Source organism: Euprymna scolopes, chromosome 7 (genome assembly GCF_053919585.1).
Source record: "Euprymna scolopes isolate OS-2025 chromosome 7, ASM5391958v1, whole genome shotgun sequence".
NCBI lineage: Eukaryota > Metazoa > Mollusca > Cephalopoda > Sepiida > Sepiolidae > Euprymna > Euprymna scolopes.
In genome coordinates this window covers 25,103,277-25,124,967 of record NC_136488.1, presented here as the reverse complement: position 1 = coordinate 25,124,967, position 21,691 = coordinate 25,103,277, and the positions used below count along the sequence as shown (strand labels likewise).

The 21,691-nt window shown below is 30.5% G+C and overlaps 2 protein-coding genes across 3 annotated transcripts in view; one reads left to right on the top strand and one right to left on the bottom strand.

Annotated features, from left to right (window-relative positions):
• LOC145279655 (uncharacterized) overlaps positions 1-21,691 on the bottom strand; it is a 466,377-nt gene that overhangs the window by 206,091 nt on the left and 238,595 nt on the right. For both annotated transcript variants that reach the window (XM_080130890.1, XM_080130891.1), the window contains 3 exons: positions 12,429-12,514; positions 9,243-9,370; positions 1,973-2,028 (listed from right to left, as the gene is read on the bottom strand). In XM_080130890.1, the coding sequence (XP_079987016.1) occupies positions 1,973-2,028; positions 9,243-9,370; positions 12,429-12,514 (270 nt within the window). The remainder of the gene's footprint in view (positions 1-1,972; positions 2,029-9,242; positions 9,371-12,428; positions 12,515-21,691) is intronic.
• LOC145279656 (protein SPO16 homolog) overlaps positions 1-21,691 on the top strand; it is a 96,064-nt gene that overhangs the window by 12,313 nt on the left and 62,060 nt on the right. The window lies entirely within an intron of this gene.

Here is a 21,691-nt window from a genome sequence, read left to right as displayed (position 1 = left end):
GCTTTTTGTTTTATTTTCTTAAACAAGACGATCTAATACGAAAAGAGGCATGAAAAAAGAATGGGAAAAATTGGAATCGGGGAGAAAGCAAAGAATATACAACGGATAGCAATAATGAAAACGGCTGAAATGCTAAGGAAACCCCTAGAATGTGGAAACTAACCCCCATGAACTACAAACACTAACCAGCAACTTGAACAGAAATAAAAACAAAAGCAGAACACGTCCAAAGAGAACAAGGAACTGTAGGAAATTAAAAAAAAAAACACAAAATGTTTACTAGCACCCCCCCTCCTTTTCTTAAAATAAAATAAAAATCTATAGTCAGAAGAGACTGGCACCACACCAAATTGAGAAAGATCAAGGAGGACGGAAAGACTGAGGAGAGAAGGCAGTAACTAGACCGTCACTGAAAGAGTGCAATGAGGGCTTAATGCCACCTAAATTCCAGTGAAGATCGATGCTCATTACCAACAAGAAATCAATGTGATAATGGAAATTCAAAGGTTGTCGAAAGTTGCTGTCAGTGAGTAATCACTGATGATTACCTGTGTGAAAACTCCTAGTGAGTAAATAATAATAATAAAATAATAATAATAATAATAATAATAATAATAATAATAATAATAATAATTGGACCTTCCAGTGAAGACCAATGGTCATTGACAGTCAATAGTAAGTGACTCTTGCAGTAACGCAAACTCATTTGCATTGATTATCAAAAGAAATGGAGAGTACTGGAAATCTGAGGAGATTTGTTATCAACCAGATTCCAGGGAACACCACCAGTTGCTGTCAGTGAGTAATCACTGATGATGGCCAGTATGAGAACTCTTAGTGAGTATAAATAATAGTAATAATAATAATAACACAAATGACAATGGAGACAAATGGTACACACGAACTGGAGGTAATGTTGAAAATGAAAAGCATCTTCTGGGGCATGGAAATACAAACAAACTCATCCAAGCAAGGAGATCAGACATGATATTAGTAAACAAGAAGGCAAAAAAACACATGCCAAATCGGTAAAGATCCAGGACTAGAAAAACCTAAGCAAATACATAGACTTTGCCAAAGAACCGAAATGAATGAGGAACACAAATAATTGTAATATCAGTATTGATTAAAACACTAAGAACAGTTCTGAAAAACCTTGAGAAATTGGAATGAAAGGCAGAATTGACACATTAAAACACATCGCAATGATGTAAACAGCTGAAATATTCAGGAAAATCCTTGAGTACAGGAACAAAAAAAAAAAATAACTGATGAACGCCAACCAGGCACAGGTAAGTTTAAATAAAACTAGAACAAAAAAATATAAAAGGACGTCACACGAGTCCAAGGGAACTGACTCTGCCAGAAATCTCATAAACTCCCCCTCCTCACACGCCAAAAAAACCTCACACACATACACACACTGGTTCCAGTTTGCCTTACATAAAATGGTTGTAAAAGGTCGTTGAGTTAAGAGAGCAACAACCAGACTTCCATTGGAAGGGTGTCATGAATACTGGAGTCTTGAGAAGATTTATTGTCATTTAAATTTCAGAGAAGGCCAACGGTTGTTGCCAATGAAAAATCGATGGTAAATGGCTGTTATGATAATGTAAAATGATTTGCAATGCTTATCAAAAGAAGTGGAGAGCGTTGGAAACCTGAGAAGAGCATACAAACGTTTCAAGTTGCTTACTTCTCCAACAACAACAAGATAACACCAGAAGAACAAGAATCCTAACAATCTGTTTATTATATTTGCATAGACAAATAGTGATAACTCAGCATTATTTTCAGTTCAAAGAGAAACATAGTGCCAGATAAGATATGGTTCAACTATGAACAAAGACAACATGTGAAGCTGTTTATCCAAAAGCATTGATCTCTCAAACAATAAAACAATCTCTCTTGCTCTTTGCTTGTTTCAGAGCAAGTTTCTCTCATTCCTCTGGTAATAATTTCCATTCTTTACCTTGTTAATGCCCAAGAATCTGATATGAGGTTTGCTCTGTTAACAGCCGATATAACCTGTCCAAGTAAAAAAAGAAAAATAATTAACAATTGGAAAATGCTTTTTATAAAGTCACCTTATTCTTATGGAATAACTGAAACTGAAAATGTAATATTAATAGTGTTGGAATGATTAATTAGAATTTAATTCAGGGAATTGGAAAAAGCAGAACTCGGAAAAAATTGTTACTTGTTTTCGGTGTCAAAAACGATTCTTTTAATTGTTTTCTTTGTTTTTGTTTAAAATTTGGCTTTTCATTGCTGGTACTAAAGATAAAAAGATCATTATTTTTTTTTTAATTTTAAACTACCGGTAAAACTAAAATCTACAGATCACTCGTCACAAGTGTATATTTTAAACTTCCAAAAATTATTATACGAGTTTTTAAATAAAATATAATAATTAACTACTCTATAGCTTAATATATAGAAGTTTTAAATGAATCGGACTTAGTAATTGTATCGGAATCGTCCCATCACTAGTCAATACCTATGTTACAATTTACCCTTATGTCGTTACATCTTATTTCAAATGTTTTTAGCTCTAACATTTTAATCATAAAGAAATAATGTATTGTACTATTTGCATCATTGATCTAATCAGCATTCTTTTAATATCAATTTCAATTCATATATAAGAATATGGTTAATTAAAATATCGATTTAAAAAAAATCTGATTTTAATAGATAATTTCATTTTTAACTGATTTTATTTAAAATTATATTAAAACAAATTGCGTAGATAAATCCTAAGGAAAATTAACAATAAAAGAAATAAATGTGATTTTATCATCTAATTTATTATTTAGTTAATTGGTAAAATGAAATACATTATATAGCGAAACAGAATCGAATGGATTAGCTGCATTACACGCCCTTTCTTTTATAAAAAATTCATAATGTTGAATAAAAGTTTTCGTTAGCTGTAAAGCTTTTTTGTTTGATTAATATTAACATTAATTTTATATATATATTTTCTTATAAATTTTATAAATTTATAAATTTTATAAATTTATAAATTTTATAAATTTATAAATTTTAAATCCAAACCTTTTATTTCAATTTTTTCAGATTCATCTGCCTTACTTTTAATGCTAGGTTTATTTATGGTGTCTTTTAAATTCAATAAAAATCCTCCTAAATTTGCTAATGAGGAGACCGTGCTTACCAAAAAAACTATATATAATTGTTCTACATAACTTCATGTATACCACAATAAAAAGCACGGATTTCCGAAACGATCGTACAGATAATTGATTTTGTTGTTGTTCCTTCTTATGAAACTGATTTTTAATTTAATTAAAATTTGATTTTTAAATTAAAAAATTTTTTTTTAATTTTTAAATTATAAATTACATTACTTAATATTGAATTAGCTCTAGGACATTTAACTATCGAGCTTATTATATATCTAAATTACAACGAGCACTTTCTATTTCCTGTATTTTAATTAAACTAGTAATTTCACTGTTACATTAAAATACACTTAGCTCTTTAGACTATTGTTCTAATATCCTTTAAATTATATATATATATATATATATAATGTAGTAAATAATGTGCAATCAACAATTTCTCCACTAACCAACAATCATGAGGTTGTTTGCTTAGCAACCGAGAAGGCTAACATGCTCGCCAGTCGGTTTGCCTCCAACTCCACACTGGACCCTGCTAACCACCCCCTCCCTGACTTTCCTTTGTGGACAGACACCATGCTAGACGATCTGAAAATCGCCCCTTCTCACCATTTTACTTTTATTTATTTATTTTTTTGCCTAACCTTCTTTCCGACCACTTTCTACTATTCAAATTCTATCAACCCCCAAACTGTCCAGGATATAACCATAACCTATATCTGATGGAGAGGCTCAAATTTGGTATCTTTAAAGAGAATGGAGTCATTCCTTAGTTGCTATTCTCACAGGTCCACTCTGATCCAAAGTAATACTATCTATCATGGTTGAATTTATCTGTTTTGATCTGTTGTATTCTGTTATTTAACATAAGAAGGTCAAACATTCACAAGATGTTGTCCATGTTCCCCATGTTGGCTATCAAATGAGTTTCTTGTCAACTATAATGCTCATATCTTTCTTCTCAGCTCCAATGCTCTTATATTTATTTGATATCATTTTTTCATGTTTTTTATGTATGCGGTAACACCAGAACCAGGCTTATTTTACCTGTTATCTTGTCACAATGATAGTGTTTATTTATTCCATATATAGAAATAACAATGTAATATTACACACATTGAACGTGTTAGATAGTTACAATAATTAATGTTAATCAGTATTTGTTTTAAAGGGTTATAACTGGGAGGATGGGCCTCCTAGAACTGCACAGGACCAGTAACATACCGCAATCAACAGGGAAGAAGTCATTTATTGTATAGACTCTGTTGGTTTGACATCAAGGTAAGTTAAAGACAGGCTAAATTTTGATGAGCCCAGAGAGGAAGATTATACCTGTACAGTAGAGGGAGATGTGTGCAGAACAGGAGACTTTGATGGTATGGTCACGTTGAAAGGAAGGATTAAAGATTTTGGGTTAGTAGATGCAGAACAGTTGAGGTAGCAGATTCAGTTCAGAGAGGAAGGTCAAGGAAACCACGAGAGGAAGTGATTAGAATGGATCTGAGTGAAAGAGGAATAAATTAAGACCTGGCCAGATATAAGTTACTATAAGAAAAATAACTATTAAAAGGAGAGAGAGCATGCTAGAGAAGACACAGTTATAATGAGAAGTCATGCATGGAGGGAGAATGAGGGAATAAATATTGTTGCACGAAAAGTGAGTTCAAGTTATTCTTTGTCTTGGTCTCCTTTGCGATGTATACTGCATACAACGTGTAGGTCCCATATGTAAATGTGTGTGCATTACGTTACATACTTACTGATCAATTTCATCTTTATTTTTGGTTCTGAGACATAAAATCACATTTGGCAAATATATAGAATATGTTGCTCATACTCCTTCAAACTAAACCTAAAATTTTAACAAGTTCTGGGGGTGTGAGAGTATCAACATTTTATGTAAAAATTATATAGAAAACTAACCCCACCTAAAAACTGAGCATGTTATTAAAAATAATTGTTATAATCTGAAAATTTTGTGCCTAATTGATATTAATCTAAAGATAATTTTGTTTTCAATAAATAAAAAAATGTTCATCGGGAAGTGTTGTATATATCCACCTAATGTTGCATGAAAGTCTGGTGATGGAAAAATTTTGGTTGTATGTCTCTATTCGTGTAATGTATACCCCCTCCCATTAAATGTATTTTACTTTTGCAAAAACATATGCACACACGACATAGGTTATACGGTGATCGAAAAATTGAAAAACAACAAATCAATAACTAAACATTTAGAAATTTCAAAAGAATCGGAATCAGTAATTGTATCAGAATCGAGAAAAATATTGAAAACATCCCATCACTAGTATGGATAAAATTACTTAGCTCTTCCCCTTGAAAAATTTCTTGTCTCTATATAACTATGATCGTGTAAGCTATGAAATAATACTAAGATTTAAATGTTATTTATAATTTCAATATTTGCAGGATAATATAGTTAATATTTATAGCTATGTAAAAAATTTAGTAAAAATATTCATATGAAATTCAGATGTGGGAGCATGAGTTTCTTGGATTCTTTGATTTTCCCGGGCAACGTCTGTGCATATATCAAGCTAGTATGCCATATTTCATCAGTTTTAATGTTTTTCATTACTTTATGAAGTTTTATGATATTTGACTTAGAAAGCAGCATTTCTTTGTTCAGGTGAATTAATGGTTTAGTCATAAATAAAGCAAATGGCAGTTTTAACCAATAATAAAGCAATAAAAATATCTTTACAATATTTATTTAAGCATTAATTTTGTCAGCATACTTCTTTATGACCTCTTCCCATCATTCAATAAGCTCTTTAATGCCACGTTTCATGAATTTTTATGTTTTAAATTAAATAAAGAAACTAACCCATTGTTGACATCCTTTTAAGATAAGTCTAAATACACTTACATGATTTTGCAAAATTGATGCCAGATAGTAATCTGTTGGTACAAGGTCTTGAGAACATGATGTGTGACATGAGACTTTTTTGTAAATCTTTCATCTTTTTTGCATTGCGAAGTCTATCATGATTTTTCAGTATCACAATGCAAGATTTCACACTTCATAAAAGACCGAATATATAATAAAGAGAGTTTCAATTTTGAATTACCTTTGGAGGGTTTGAATTATCTACTAGACTCTATCCTCGAATGTCTTGGGTCTCTCTGTACAAGGGTTTGTCATAAAAACCTAACAAGAGGATAATTTCTTTTACAAATGAACCCTGACTAAATATTCAAAATAACATAGTATTTGAATCGCAAATATGTCCTTGGCACAGATACACACTAGCTCATACGAGGAATATTGTTTCTTCTGCCGGTGATGTTACCTTAATATTTGTACTTATACTTGTTTAGCCCTTCACCCTGGAGCAGTTGAACCAGATCCATCCAGAGAATTTACTATGCTCTGAATAAATGCTGACCTGATGTGATGATCCACGGCAGTAGCAGATACGAGTATTAACCAATCATGGTTCCAGCGACAAACTCTATAGAGGCAAGAGTCCAAGATCAGCTCATTATCCTGTTTCACTATTATGAGCCAGGTTTTCAGCTGACTTCCACATAGTTTTTTCCAATCTTAAGTAACAAGTAACGACATAGATGGATACTCTAGCAGTCTAGATGAATTATTGTCCTGGAATCAGGTAAGACCAAGAGATCACAAGAAAGATATACTATAACATAGTTATCTGGACATTTGGGATAATGAAAATTAATGTTCTTGTTAAAACGTTTTTGATTAATAATGAGGGTATGACCCCAATGATTTGGACGATCTTATTTATAACTATGTGTTAGGACAATCAATCAATGAGAAGCCTCCGACCTCATTATAAAAAATATCGAATTTTGGATGCAAGTCGGTCTCCATCTTGAAACGACAGAAAAATCAATTAGATTGCCTTCATTGGAAATCAATTTATTAAAGTCGTCTAAAAGAGATCTTAAATGATGATGATGATGATGATTGAGAGAATAGTCCAATTTAGTAAATGATTATTTGTATTGTTTTTCTTCATACTATTACCCTTGTCAACATTTGCATTTTCTACTACGCTCCAGTCATTTTATTTGGAAAATTGATGACATAACTTCAGGATTATGTTCTATATGTGTAAAAAGTCTCTTTTTATATTCATTGATTTTGTAACAGCATTCCATTATTAGCCCAATTTCTTTTGTGATCCATTTCTTCTTCTGCATGGTGTTTGGCTTGTGCTATCATTTATTTATTTTTTTTAAATTGAATTTTTTTTTATTGATTTTAATTTTTCTTTATTATATTTTTGATTTTAATAGATATTCGATTAATAGTCAATATTAAAAATATAATTCAATGTGCATTTATCAAAGTTATGTATGGACGAGAAAAATCTTCACAAAAACACACAAATATCTTGTCTGATATTTTTTTGTTATTATTAATATACAAATTTTGGTTGTTGTGTACTCTGATTATTAAAACAGAAAATTCTGTTAATTTACATGGATAGTGATTTAAAACTCGGCTGCCGAGTAAGAACAACATTCCTCATATGAGCTAGTGTGTATCTGTGTCAAGGGCATATTTGCAATTCAAATACTATGATATTTTGAATATTTGATCAGGGTTACTTGTAGAAGGAATTATCTACGTACTTGTTTTTATTTATCTTACTTTCCCTCAGCTTCATTTTTATCACTTCCTCTCATGTTTTTCTTGACCTTCCCTGTGATCTGGACCTTCTACTTCAACTGGTCTATATCTCCTATCTCAAAAACTCTCATCATTCTTTTCTATGTGGCCATATCATCAAAGTTTCCTGTTCTACACGTATCTCCCTATATTGTTCAGATTTGATATTCTCCTGAAGTCATCAGAACTTAGCCTTATTGTAACTAACATTACATATCCATCATATCATTCTCATATAATTTCTCTCCATGCAACATATGTCTTCAACCCTCACTGGCCAGATTTCACTTGCATACATCATCATACCACATACATATACCTGATAGACTTTTCCATTGGTTGACAGTAGTAATGTTTTGTTGTTAAGTAATGGCAGAAGTTACTTGACTTTACCTATCCACTTACTAATTCTTGCAATCACGTCAGCACCTAAAAAATTTATCTTTGTTTTTCAGTACTTTCTGATTTATTAGTATTTTTGTACTTAGTGCATCGGATTTTTGAAAACATTAACAGTCGGAATAGGCTAAGCGGTGATCAAGTTGGCCAGCAAATGAAAAAGTGATAATAAACGCGCTTAACCAAAAAAAAAAAAATCGAGAGAGATGACGTTTAATAAATTGGAAGAAAAAAATTCAGTTTTTAATCATACGCAAATTTAATTAGTCAAACTTTAAACCCTGACCCTTAAACCTACTACCCTATAAAAAGTTTTAGTTTAATCAGTCAAGCTCTAACCCTAAAAAAATGTTAACAATTTTCCTAAAGATTCTTACAAGTTTTCGTGAAAATAAAAACAAAGAAAAAAAAAACATAAACAAACAAAAAAAAAAGTTCGAAAGTTTCCCAACAAGAAACATTAAAAACTTACAAAAATTAAATCAATGTTTTTCTTTAAAATTTTCCTGAAAAAACAAAACAAAACAAAACCCCCAAAAATGTTTCTACTTATTTAAAGCAAAAAATAAAAACATTCATTCATGAAACTTACGGTATGTTGCTATATTTTATTTTATGGGTTTTCTTCTTTTTTTTTAATTGTAATTAGTATCCAATAAGTGTTGCTATTTATTTGTTTCTTAGCATTTTTAACTTTGATTGCCATACTCCGATGGTTTATGCTCGTGGCTGGTCAAACCAATCCAACAACATGGAAATCCGGTGCACTATGTTCAAAAGTAATGATCTATTTTATGATTTTATCTGATCCATAGAACTGATGTATCACATTGCTTTTTCTTTGACAACATTAAAAATCTTTCATAATAAAATTGACAACAGTTTGAAATGTAGTGATTTTATGAAGTTTGAAATGTAGTGATTTTTATGAAGTTTGAAATGTAGTGATTTTTATGAAGTTTGAAATGTAGTGATTTTTATGAAGTTTGAAATGTAGTGATTTTTATGAAGAAGGTCAGAAAGAGACTTACGGTATGATTGTTCTTGAGTTGCTTAATGATACCATGCCAATTCTCAACATCATAATTAACTCTGTAGAATCCAGAACTGTCTACATTGGCTAAAACCCAGTCAGACTTGACACTTGATTTCAGATTTTCTTTTAGAAAGAAAGAAAAAAAATAGAAAACAAAACTTCCAAAACAAGTCTCCAAGTGATTTAAAATGGACACATTATTGTTAAAAAGTTTGGTTACATTTAGTAAGTAAATAAATAAATAACAACATCTGGGAAGAAAACAATTTACAGACTTGTAATATATATATATATATATATATATATATATATATATATATATATGCATATATATATTATCTATTTATATAGAATTATGTATTTAATAAATACATACTTTTAATATCCATAGACTATTTAATGTTTTGTGCTTCTAACACTCGTCAGCATGGATGATATAATAGTACTCCCAATCAGACGATTCTAATCTCGGATCCAAATAGTACAAACCATACTTCTTGACAAGAAAATTAAGCTTTGAAATGTGAGAGAAATGCGTCTTGTATTTTTAAATATAAATACAAATAACGAGATTCCGAGTGTTCTAATCTTCTAAAGAGAGAGCATCTCACAACAGCTAAATTTGAATATTCAATTTAAACTCTTAAAGACTTTATTCATAGGAGTTAATCCAGTCAATCATTATTCTGTTTATATAATAGTGTTCAATAACGAGTAGAGCTACATATATTAGTATATTTCAGCTACACATTTACAGAAAATTTTTAAAAGCAATTTTACTGTAAATCCGATATTTAGAACTGCATTTTTTTTTGTACAACACGACTGCATATATTTGAATGATATCCAAATAGAATATTAATCCTTGAATAGAATAGGATGGTGTTTTTAGGTTCCAGATTAGTTTTGGATACCAAAATCTCATATCCGTTTTTGTTTCAACCCTTATTTTCTTTCTCTATGGCCCTTAAATGGATCAATCTTTAAAATATATTGTATATGTATGTGCTGAATAGCAAAATTATATTAATGTTTAATTAATCAATGTTTTGCTAATCACTTTTCTTCTGAAGATGATGATCCTACATCGAAAACCCATGGATTAAGGAAATTAATAAAAATATTATATTCTTTGTCGAAACAATAAATTTTTGCTTTGAAAATCATATTTTTTCTGAATGAAATTTAAATATAAAATCTGTCAATTTTATATATATATATATATATATATATATATATATATATATATATATATATATATATATATATATATATATATATATATATATTTATATTAAATTTACCAAAATGATCCAAGATGGTAAAACTAAAGTATATTATAAATATTAAAGAATTAATATTTACAAAGTAATCTCAACCAGATGTAAAGCTCGATAAAATCAAATAGGAGATAGAGCTTATAATAAGAGTTTTTATAATAAAGTGTTTTTAACATGTTTTATTAACTATTTGCTGTTATATATATATATATATATATATATATATATATATATATATATATATATATATATATATATATATAATGATGATGATGATGATGATGATGGACTCTCCCGTCAATTCCTCTACAAAAACTAAGTTGCTCGGAAATCCACACAGATAATTTGTTTATAGTGGTGAAGGCTTTGTGTAGAATCAATCACACTTTTTGGTATTACTGCTAACCTTTATCAGTGTAGATGACTGCCACAGGACAGAGTATGCAGTAGACCGTAGGTTTTTACATCAGAGTTACTTTCACCTAGATGCATGTCTTAACGATGACTGGGGTTGCATCTCTCTTAATGCCAATCTGGAAATTTCTATGACTCCACATAGTAAAGACAGCACCTAGCTTTCCCAAATGGTCACCAATCTGGTACTGGCCAGGCTCAACGTTGCTTAAATTCGGTGATCTGGCGAGAACTAGTGTGTCAACGTAATTGTGCCGTGTATATATATATATATATATATATATATATATATATATATATATATATATATATATATATATATATCGTAGAACCCTGGGATACGGCATTAAAAATTAGTAACAAAATACAGTATAGTATATAATACACATGTATATAATCAAATAACATTATAAATAAAATTGTAAGAGGGACAAATATCGTAACAAGGGACCGGAAAAAAACTTTGTATTTCACACCGTAACTTGAAAAACCATATCCTAGGGCCACCGTATCCCAGGGTATATATGTATATATATCTGTGGGAATATATTTTTTAAATTATATTATTTCTCCTTTTATTTATACCAATCCTTAATTTATGAAGTTCAATGTAATTACAGAACATATAATAAATAACAAAAGTCTATATTCCATATTTTATGATGTTGACCATCTTTATTCCTAAATGTCAACGTGTTTAAAGGAATAAATTGTAAGATGGTTAACATCATGAAATTTTGAATACAAAATTTTGTCATATATATATATATATATATATATATATATATATATATATATATATATATATATATATATATATATATATATTTAAAGTGATGGTTGTGTAGTTCCAACGAGAGAAAAAATGTATATTTAAAAGAGTGTAGCCATCAACAATTGTGGTTTTTTTAGCCTTTTATCATATTTTTATTTAAAAATATTTTTATAACGCGTTTCAAGCTTAGGTTCGCTCTCTTCAGATATTTTCATAAAAAGCTTTTTTTTAAATGGGAGTTTGAAATGTTATTTTTACATCTGCTGATACTAAATGTGTTTTTCAGAGTGACGTGGTATCAGACATTCTGTCCCCAACCGTAAGTGTTGGTAGTGTCCGGTCAGAGTTAAGTTCAAAGAAGGGGGCTTTTGGTTCATTTGGTGAAGGTTTTTATGGTTTTTTTTATGACTTTCTTTCCCCATGTATAGCACACACTCACACACAATCACACACACATACATATACATACATGTGCATATACACATGCACACGTATACGCGTTATAGAAATATTCTAAAATAAAATTATGATAAAAGGCTAAAAAAAAACACAATTGTTGATGGCTACACTCTTATATATATATATATATATATATATATATATATATATATATATATATATATGAGGTGTCTCGCACACACACACACATACATACACACACACATATATATATATATATATATATATATATATATATATATATATTACTTACCTTTCTCTTTCAAGTAATAAAAAGGAGACATCTCTTGCTTCGACTTGGAATATTCTTTAAATGTGTAAGGAATTGTCCAGGTGTCGCTACAAAGAAAGGATACTTCGTCAACTACGAAAGATAACATTTGTGCTTGAGATACAGAGCAATGTATAGCATAAAATCATTTCTTTTACGATCACATTAACATCACAAAAAGCATCTTCGTATTGTTTTTTTTAATATGCCAATTTTTGGAGTGAATATAGTAATAAACACTAAGAATGTTACTGAATCCTGTTAACAAAGAATTAGACTTTGTGTCAATTTTTTCGTTTAAAATGTGTCACCATGTTTACATTATGGTAGCACAAAATGTTTAGTATTTTTCATTTCTGGTATTTCTCGGACCTCATTTTATGAACATAGACATCAAATATAGTACATATAATTTTGTACCATAGTGTAATACAGAAACTGTTATTTTTTGTACTGTGATGTGATTGTAAAGACGTACCTACAAAATACAAAATCAAATTCGTATATACTTTATTACCCTCCACCCTTTAATAAAGATGAAATTATCCGACGGATTGCTGAAAATGCAATGCAAAAAAGAATTTTTAATATCTCATCTGAGGTTTGTGTTGTGTTGTTATGGTGTGATGTTTATCTATCCTATTATGGGAATAGATGGACTCTTTCAATTGCTATAAATAAAGTTACGACTAAGTGTCGTGGTAGTTATTGATGGCAGTCATAGCCACAGGATTGGATGCAGACTTTCTGTAGCGTACAATTTCTGCACTTCAGTAAACACACTCATATATATATATATATATATATATATATATATATATATATATATATATATATATATATATATATATATATATATATATATATATATATACCACCGTGATATCTAAATTATTATTGACTCTTCAAGTTCACAACACCGCCGACAAGTATTCAAACGTATATTCCATTCCACAACAGTGGAGAAAGATACGCAGACTTATTTGGATCAACACTTTTCTAATGTATGCTGCAGAACTCTAGCAACAAGAAATTCGGATTTATTTGGACACGAAAATAACCCGTACTTATGTTGCACGCAACGCTGATAACAAAAACTCGGATTCATAAGTACAGTTTGTATTTTTGAAAAAGGACTTTGGTAGGATATTTGTTAATTATAACAATAGAGCGAGAAGTATCACGTTTGACGCACCGGTTTCCATCAGATCACCGAAGTTAAGCAACGATGAGCTGGGCCAGTACCAGATGGGTGGCCATTTGGAATTTCCAGGTGCTATATATGCTCTCCGCTTATCTCGGCATTGTTTCCAGTCGTCCTGGACTTCTCCTTGCCATTGGACACAGTGCCGAGTCAGGAGAGGTGTTTTTGGGATTGCGCAATCCTTGCCTCACAATTACACGCACAGCTGCCCTTACAGGAGGTATCCATTGTCTTGTGAGACTGAACGAGAGCGAGAAGTTGAAATCAAACTGGATTTTTAACAAGCAAAGTGTGTACATTCTGCGAGGACAAAAAAATAAAAACAAAAATCCCCAAAAAACAAAAAAGAAAATAAAACATTCCAACGTCGTAAAAAAGATTGCAAAGAAATTGTCCTTTTCTGAATAGGACGAAATCAAGGTTTAGAAATCCACGTTGTTCAACCACAAAGGAAAAAGCGAAAAAAGAACAACAAAAGGTTTGTTGATTTTCTTTTCGTTAGTAAATTTTGTTGTGCTTATTTTTTCAGCTGTGATGTGCTTAATATATATATATATATATATATATATATATATACAAAACACAATCACTGTATTTGAAGTGACGAAAAGATGGAAGAATTAAAAAGAAATGTAATTTTAAAAACAAGAATATCAGCAAGTACAATTGCAGAAAAAATAGAATTGCAGAAAGAACAAATGAAATAGCAAAAGAAAATGGAAGCGTAAAAAAATTTGTATGGAACAAAAATCCCAAGAACAACAAATAGAATATCGAATAAGAAAATGGATGTGGTAGAAATGAAATTGCAGAATGAACAACAGGAAAAAAAAAACTTCAAATCTAAAAGAAGTTTTGAGAACAACAGAAAGGGCAGTTGGTACAATGAAAAGAGTCAAGAAAATATTTCTTCATGTCCTATTTAAATAAAAATAATTATTTAAATAAAAATAATTATTTAAATAAAAATAATTATTTAAACAAAAATAATTATTCGAATTATAAAAAAGATGTCAAAATAAGATGAAAATGAGTTTTTGCAAAACAATATTAGGCAAACTAGCAATCATTTTAACTAAGATGCTCACAATAAGTTACGTTTGCTTCGTATTTCAGATACGTATTTATAATACGGACTGGTCGAATTGGGCCGATTCAATAAAAAGGTTTGTTTGTTTTTAAAGAAATTGTGTACGATTAAGCATATCAAATTCTTAAATTATATCTAGCACAAAAAAAAAAAAAAAAAATGGCGACCTTACATTTGGCGAAGCGATACAATTACTGACTAAATTGTTTCGCTCTAAAACATCTATTTTTCACAAATATATATATATATAGTAATTTATAAAATATATATGGCGATTAAGCTACACTGAATATTCGGCGTTTCATCCACTCTAAGATTCGTCAGGCTTATACGCATAAGCCTGACGAATCTTAGAGTGGATGAAACGCCGAATATTCAGTGTAGCTTAATCGCCATATATATTTTATAAATTACTAACTAGCTCTACCTACGTATTGAGCACTTTTAAAGTAAATACTTAAAGTTTACGCATAAATCTATACTTTCGTATATTAATTTTATGTGAGTAAATGAAGTAGTTATATATATATATATATATATATATATATATATATATTTGTGAAAAATAGATGTTTTAGAGCTTTTAGAGATGTTTTAGAAAATAGATGTTTTACATATATATATATATATATATATATGTGTGTGTGTGTGTGTGTGTGTGTGTGTGTGTAGCTTAATCGCCATATATTATATTTTATAAATTACTATATATATATATATATATATATATATATATATATATATATATATTTATCAGAAAAAAAATTTCACAAAAGGTGAAAATGCATGAATCTCCCAAGGAAAAACGGAAATTACACAAGTTTTGCTAGAGATGTAGTTAAAAAGCACTGTGATGTTTTCAGAGTTTTGTGCTAATAATTTCAAATGCCTTACATCTGTGCAATGATTCATATCGAATACAGATACGGAAATTAGAAGTGTCTTTAATAAACTGGAAAAATCAATCAAATTTACCACTCCAGCGTATCACAGAGAACAGCCAACGGTTTATTAGCACGTGACAAGATTCAGAAGATACGGAACAGAGAGCAGTATCATATATCAGAAAAATATGCACCAAGAAGAAAAGTACTTCATTAGCTAAACTTGATAATCAAAAGTAATCTACCTCAATAACCGCTTTTTGGTTATGAACAGCTGCAAAGATTGTCCATATGAAACGAAAAAGTATCTTAAGTGCAATAAGTACGCACTGCAGATTCAAAAATAGAAATAAAAAGTTTTATTAGAATCGCTAAATGTTATGAGGTTGAAAATATTAGGAAGTTTGTACAAGAATATTGAATATAAATATTAAAATTCAATTCGACTCAGGCTCCAATTTGTCAATTATAAATCTTTACACATGAAAGAAAATCGACTTTATTGCAAACTAAAAAGTAGTCAGTAGTTGGAGAACAAATAAAATTCGATGGCAAACTAATAACTACATTACACTACATAGAAAAACTTTATAACTGTAAATGTTTGTGATAAACAATTCAAGTAACCTTCTGTGCACAGATTGTATAAAAAGGTTTCAACTATGGGATTTTCCTATGAATTTCTTTTGACTGATTCTGCAGCCGAAAAGCTAAAGAAAGAAATAAAAGAACGTTTTTTCATGAGTTTTTTTTTGGTTGGTTGGGTAAATGCAAAAAAGTAACAACAAAATTTGAGTTGAAACCTCATCTTAAAGAAAAAAATGAAATGTTCCATTTGAATCATCAGATAAAATTGACATAAAACTAGATAGACTCGATACAATGGTAGTGCTATAAAGAGTTGATTATAATGAATGGATTTTTCCAGGAATTTTGCGAAAACAGAAATTCATATGTGCGCAGATTTTTCCACTGGTTTGGACCAAGCATTATTATTATCTTCGGATCATTCCAGAAAAAATATTCGTGAAACAAAACAGAGGAAAGGTTTTCGAAAGCTTACTTAAGTAATGTATATTTTTAGATACCGAAGACGAATAACGTTCAAAGTTACTGTGTATAAATATACATAAAGGCTTATGCAAATTTTAAATTGCACATGCAAAATTTCAGCTAGATCAGACAACTGGAGGTGGGTCATGGGCATTACTTATTGCACGCCCCTCGTACATGCATCTCGTACACATTTCCTGGCAGAAAAGAACTACTCGCAAATTGAAAAAATAAGCATTGTGTATCATTTTTGTGGTAACAATGTTTATTACAAACTACTCATAAACCTGTATTAACAATTTAGGTGTTGAAGACAGGTTTACCAACACCTACGGCGAGCAGATTACAAAAATGGAGAACTATTCTCCTAAATTACAATTGCAAAATGGAATATATCACATCTTCAAAAATCACTCATGTGGGCGAACTGTCTCGATTGATACCAAAATCTGTTGAATCCTTTGCAGACACGGTATTTATCGCTCTACAAAAAGAAGTTAAAGTGAAAAACATGATGTGTACCATCATAAGAGAGCTAAAGAAGGACACTTGGAAAAATAAAGACAGCAGTGATTTTCTAAGGAACATTAAAATGGTATAATACAAAAGAACCAACAAATTTCGAAAACATATTCCATCTGCGATGATGTAGTGATGTATAGTGATCAAGTGGTCATTACGGCAGCATTGCAAAACTGTATTCTAATAGATTTTCATGTTGGTGATTCAAGCAGTTCACGAATGAAGTCTTATACGAAATTACATCTACTGGACGAGCATGGGCCGAAAATACGGTTTAAAAATAGTTAAAAGTACAGTTAAATAATGTAAAATGTGTGCGTTAACAGCAAACAGACCTCAAATAAAATTCAAACTTAACCGACCCGTGATTTAGAATCTATATTCAATTTTCTGGGCCATTGGATGTGTTTTATTATTTGTTAGTAATGGGTAGTTCCACCAAATGGCAAGAAATTTTTAAATGTAAAATACAACGATGGAAGTAACAATTGGAATTTTGTGAGGATTATTCACACGTTTAGTAGTTGTTTAGTATCAGACAAAGATACTCAACGCATGTCCAATGAATTCAAAATGTCACAGTCGCGCTATATCATGCAAGAAGCAATGGTTAGGCTGAGCAATTTGTCAATAATTTTGAAAGGACGCTAAAAAAGTAAGGGGGACTCCTACAGAGAAGGTGGTTCATAATTTTCGACAATTGTATAATTGTATACCCCATATAATGATATTCCAGTTTGCATGTCACCAACAGAAACTATGTTTGCAAGAAAGATCAAAACGAATTTTGATTGACTGTTATCGACTTATTGGAAACCGAGATGGAAGATAAATGTCGAAAGAAAATGTATTAAATTCAGAAAAACGTTGTTTTTAATGTTCAGAAAAACAACCCATTTGGATGTGAATAAAGTAATGGGAAAAATGCTCTACATAGTTAAGGGGCCCATAAGAGACATTTAAATTAAATAAGAAAATATATTTAGAGGACGTTACTAGAGAAAAGGAATTAATGGACGTTGTATTTAACACGTTCGAATTATTAAAAATGTAAGTAACTTTTAAAAAGTGGACATCTGAAAGAAAACAACAAAAAATAATATTAGGAATTGACGTTCTCAGACGTTGGAAATTGAGGCTGAATGATGTTTAAATTTCCGATAACAGTGTCAACGTTGGTCGAACAGATGGGTCAAATAATAATAGGAAATCCACTGTTTGAAAAGAATTGGGTATTAAGAATTTAAGATTTCAAGGTTGAAAAGACTATACAAGTGTAAAATTGATTTTAATAAACATTTCTATTTATTAAAATTAAAGTGAATTTTTTTTTTAATTTTCAAATAGTAAAATATTCTTCTTCAGGAAATACAGTTTTTTTTCTTCTTTCGTGTCATGTTGGAGAAGATTGAAAATTGAAGCTGAACGAGATTTAAATTTAAATTTCAATTTAATTTTAATAAGTAGAGATGTTTATTAAAACCAATTTTGTGCTTGTCTGGTCTTTTCAACCGTTAAATCTCCAAAAGTATATATTTCTTAGAAGTTAACCAGAAAATAAAAAGGTACAAGTCTAAAGGGAGGGGGGTAATGGTGCAATGTTTATCTACCCTATTTCGGGAATAGATGGACTCTTCCAGACACTATGAATTACAACTAAACGTCATGGCAATCATAGCCACAGTATTAGACACAAACTTTCTGTAACATACACTCTTGTAAATATATCACAATGTTGTCTTAATTATTATCAGCCTTCAAGATCAAAACATGTATCAAACATTAAACTGGAATTAAAAACTAAAATGCGTTTTCTTGGCCTTCGAAAGTGTAGTAACTGTTCTGTTCAAATATGTTACAATAACATTGTGTAGTCTGCATTTATGATGGATACCCATAGAATTAAATTATGTCACAAACTTCTACAAGAGTTTTAGAGATACTCCCGTACTAGTTGAATAATAATAATAATAATAATAATAATAATAATAATAATAATAATAATAATTTGATGTACATACGTTATCACTCTCCATCTCTTTTTTAAAAGATAGAATCGCCCGATCGTTGAAGATGCAATGCAAAATAAAACTAATTTCACTTAATGTTGCTCGTGTGTCGAACATGAAACTAACTAAAACTCACTTTCTTGTCCTTCAAACTGTTCTATTCATCATATTCAGATATTCTGAAAGTACAGTGACCAGAGTATTTTGATAAGTAGACTCTTAGAGATGAATAATGTTTTAAATTTTAGATATTATTTATCCAGAATAATGCCGGTCAAGAAATACCAACATTGTTGTGCTTAGTTTTGTGGCGTTTTTTAAACTTGTACCTAGACATACAAACATACACCCGTACAACGGCTCTTTATATGATACATGTTTGCTTTGAATATTTGTTAAAGCAAGTTGCATAATACATTTCGAAATACAAAAATCTGTTTACTTTTTTCTTATTTACATCTTGCAGGACCCGTTTCTTGGCGTTGCTCAACGGGAATATAAAAGCATGTTTAAACTATTAAAAAATAAATATTTCACTTCTGAAAATAAATACCTAAAACCATATTTGAAAATATTTGAAAATATTTCCTCTTAAGTTTCCCTACCTCACAAACGAAATTGTTATACTATTTGTTGACTAACAAAAAAAAAAAAAAACGTGATTGTTTTCTTTAAATTTTGAATGTTTAAAACTATTACAAATTTGAATGACATATTATTCCCAAAACAAGTAATTTCACTACGTTATTACAACCCTTATCATACAGGAAGCATCTAACTACAAACATCAAATTCTATTTTAACTCAGCGTTGTCCAGGCGTCTTTTAAAATACTAGTACTTTTGTTGCATAGTAGGGACCCTATGTCAGTAGCAATTAAGTTAGCTAGTATGAGGTTTGATAAGGGTCACACTGAGTGCATGATAAGCCAGAACCGTTTCCAGGGTTGAATGAATGATGGATGATAAAGCAGGGACAACAGGTCAAACGGTAGATAAAACAAAGTTGAACGATGATGAATAACGTCATATTTTCGAGCTTAGGGAAAAAGTTTTTAAAATCAATCTTTATATGGAATCCATGCGAACAAGACAATGATGTAGACAGCTGTAATGTAAACCGAATGCTATTTTGATATCTGTCCGTCTGCATCACTCATTTCGTGAAGTTAGAAAGTTAAGTTTGAGAAATAAATAACTGGATAACATAACATCAGTCATTCTCTCCAAATAAAACCCTGAAGAACACTCAGCGAACGTCTCTTTGTATTACTTTCTTAAATGAAAAGAAGCGATGCTGAAGAGAATAAAAAAAAAGACCCGTATAAAACCCCACATATGTATAAAGACTTTTATTATATTTTGTTATTGAAAATATTAGTAATTTTAATGTTATATTTATTTTCTTACTTGGTTTCAGTAAAAATATACTGTTTGGGAGTTGATATATCCTACAAAGGGGATATACTTATTTAAAGTGGTCTTGGCTATAGTATTTGAATAAAAATTTGATAAGTTGCTGAACGGATGTTCATGATCGGAGCCAGTATATCCATAAGCATGAGACTTTTGGCATACGTTTCAACGTCTCACTCAAGTTGATCTACAAGTCAGTATTTATGGCTTAACCAGCTAATCATATTCTTTATATTCATTGCATCTTATACAGAGAATGAGCCATTTTTTGTGGGATGTTGCATTGGCATATTCTGGCAGCTTATGTAAATCACTGAAATATGCCAAAATATTCAGCCAATGCAGCAGACGACAATTAATAAATAGGAAAAAAAAATGAGTTTTAATTGTGCCAAAAATTTTAATAATCTATATATATAAAAGCGAAAATGTGTGTGTATGTATGCATGTATATATGTTCGCTTTTTGTGTATGTCTGCAAAAGGCTTTTTTTCCAAGGCCTTCTCGCTCGGCTCACTCCTTAAAACTTTTTATATCACGTCTAAATCATAATAACTATGACTTAACAATGGGGGCTCGCGTGTATATTTAATTTGCCCGACTTTTACCAGCTCGCTGCGTCTTCGAAAAGCAAATGATCTGGCTTGCAGCGCAAAACTAGATCAGACATCACGCCACTTCCTCGCACCTGTTTATTTAGCTTTATAAAGTTTCACTTAACGTGCTTATCTGTTTCTCTCTCTCTTGGCCGAGATGGTTAGGTGTCTGGTTTTTTTCCCCTTTCATTTCCACCTTCGCGTCAAGGCTTCGGGGTTCAATCCTACCTTCTTACTAAAACTTTTTTTTTCTTTTTACCAGCCAACGTTTTTTTTTAACACGCACACCTACAAACACTCGGGCAACGCCGTGTACCCCCCGCTAGTCTATAATATAAATCTCACCTGCCTATTTAAATGTATGTATGTATGTATGTATGTATGTATGTCTTGCAGAAACTTTCGACAGAAGCGACGGATTTTCATGAGATTGGTATCATTTTGAAGCTCGACCCTTCCGACGACAAATATC